The sequence below is a fragment of the Echinops telfairi genome, unplaced genomic scaffold (assembly GCF_000313985.2).
Source record: "Echinops telfairi isolate 266 unplaced genomic scaffold, ASM31398v2 ScPeMD7_7424;HRSCAF=8462, whole genome shotgun sequence".
In the NCBI taxonomy this organism is placed as follows: Eukaryota; Metazoa; Chordata; class Mammalia; order Afrosoricida; family Tenrecidae; genus Echinops; species Echinops telfairi.
In genome coordinates this window covers 91,898,864-91,900,852 of record NW_022111324.1, presented here as the reverse complement: position 1 = coordinate 91,900,852, position 1,989 = coordinate 91,898,864, and the positions used below count along the sequence as shown (strand labels likewise).

Here is a 1,989-nt window from a genome sequence, read left to right as displayed (position 1 = left end):
CTGCAAAACGTGAACTTCTATTTTTGTCCTCTTAAAATTACTATTGACCAATTACAATGCACCCATCTTATTTGGAAACAAATTCAAACAAATAATAAACTGGGCTGAAAATAAAAACAACCATAAAACATCAACTCAATAGAAGAACTTTGGTCTTTGAATTTAGTTTAAGAAAACAAACTTATCATATATATGAAAATATTTATAAATAAAACAGTAAGTCTTAGATTTGACCCCAAATAATGCAGGAGTTATGAATGAGAGTAAAGATGAAATAAGACTAACCAAACATTAATAACTGCTGGGAACACTAAGATTCATTATCCTTTTCAAATTTTATCTGTGTATAACATTTTTCCATTAAAATGTTTTCAGAGAAAATACTAGAGATATGAAATGAAAACGAGATTAAGACAATTGCCACAGTACACAAATTTTAAAGTCAGCAGAGAAAGCAATTACCGACCTGTATGCCAACTTTTTGTCTGCATCAGAAAATTTCTTCTTCACTTTAATTTTTTTTGCAGGTTCTTGCAAATGTGGTCTTTGAATCTGAGATGTAATTTCTTCCCCTTCATCCTGTCTCCTTTTTTTGGTTGTTTCCTTTTAAAAGTTTGAAGTTACTTTTGAGACTTTGTCCTTTAAAATTCTGGCCCTAAATGGTAATTTAGTGGTCTTTCTAAATGAGCATCTTTAGTCTCTCACTGGTGCCAATACAGGGGGTAATACAGTTAGCCTACTGTTACTCAATACTGGAAATGTGACATACAGTAGTTCGAGATACGGTCTGTTTAAGTTTGCATACACTCACACACATCCCCTACATCCCCCACTGTAAAGCTCCCCTTAAACCAATGGCTCTCAACCTGTGGGTCTCAACACCTTTGGGGGTCGAATGACGCTTTTACGGGGTGGCCTGATTCATAACAGTAGCAATATTACAGTTATGAAGTAGCAATGAAAATAATGTTATGGTTGGGGGGGGTCACCACAACATGAGGAATTGTATCAAAGGGTCACAGCATTAGGAGGTTGAGACCCACTGCCTTAAATTAAATGTTCTAATTCAGCAAGTTTGGACTGACAAAACCTTCTGGGCCAGTAAGGTCATTTAGATAAGCAATGGAGCTGGAGACCCTGAGGGAGTGACTTACTATAGTCAGTCAAAAAGTACTGTTCAATAAATTTTCTATGCTTTTGAAGCAATACTATTTGACTTACCCTGGTATTGACCAATTGCAATGCACACAACTTATTTGGATACTGACTCAAATAAATAAGCTCTGCTAAAAACAAAAACAACCAATTAATAAAAATTTTTGGCCTTTGAAATTTCAGTTAAAAAAATCCTATCATACACACTAAATATTTATCGATGATATTAGCTATATATCCTTTTATCCCATTGCTGAAGAAAAAAGTTCATTGTAACAAATCTATTAAACAACTCTCAAGTTGCCTTTCACTGAACACTTTGAAGCAGTTTTGGCAGGTTTCAGTCTCGCTGCCTCCTTCTATCTAAGAGCTTGCAGAAATAAACTTTGAACTTCTGGGATCAACCTGGTTTCTTTATTTGGCTAACACTGAGGGGCATACGGGAACTATCAGCCGGCATCAGTGAGTCCAGTAGCAAAAGATTACTTAGAACTAACCCCATCTGCGCAGGTCCGCGACAACACTTTAGATGTCATGCCCTGCACGGTCCAACCACGCGGGGAACCTGATGATTTTAACGCTGTTCTAATACGTCGTTTATCGAAGAGCCCAGGGACTTACTTGAGGCGCAGGCACGTACACAGGTTGAACAGGAGATTCCAAAGAGCTGAAAAGGGACGCAAGTCCTCCCGCGACGGCTCTGGGCAGGGTCTTCCTGTGGAATAAGCTCCCGGCGACCTGTCCAACTAGGTAGTCTCCGCTCGGACTCCCGCGGGAGGGGGCGTCCGAGTGCTCTCTGAAAAGGAGCGCCACGTCAGAGAGGCTACCGGCCCA

General features: G+C 39.3%; 1 protein-coding gene across 1 annotated transcript in view; it reads right to left on the bottom strand.

Annotated features, from left to right (window-relative positions):
• The window catches only part of RBM34 (RNA binding motif protein 34), a 39,163-nt gene that overhangs the window by 31,677 nt on the left and 5,497 nt on the right, over positions 1 to 1,989 (bottom strand). Inside the window, exons 2-3 of the mRNA XM_004712212.2 lie at positions 1,777 to 1,978; positions 467 to 603 (exon numbers count right to left, since the gene is read on the bottom strand). Of these exons, the coding sequence (XP_004712269.1) occupies positions 467 to 603; positions 1,777 to 1,978 (339 nt within the window). The remainder of the gene's footprint in view (positions 1 to 466; positions 604 to 1,776; positions 1,979 to 1,989) is intronic.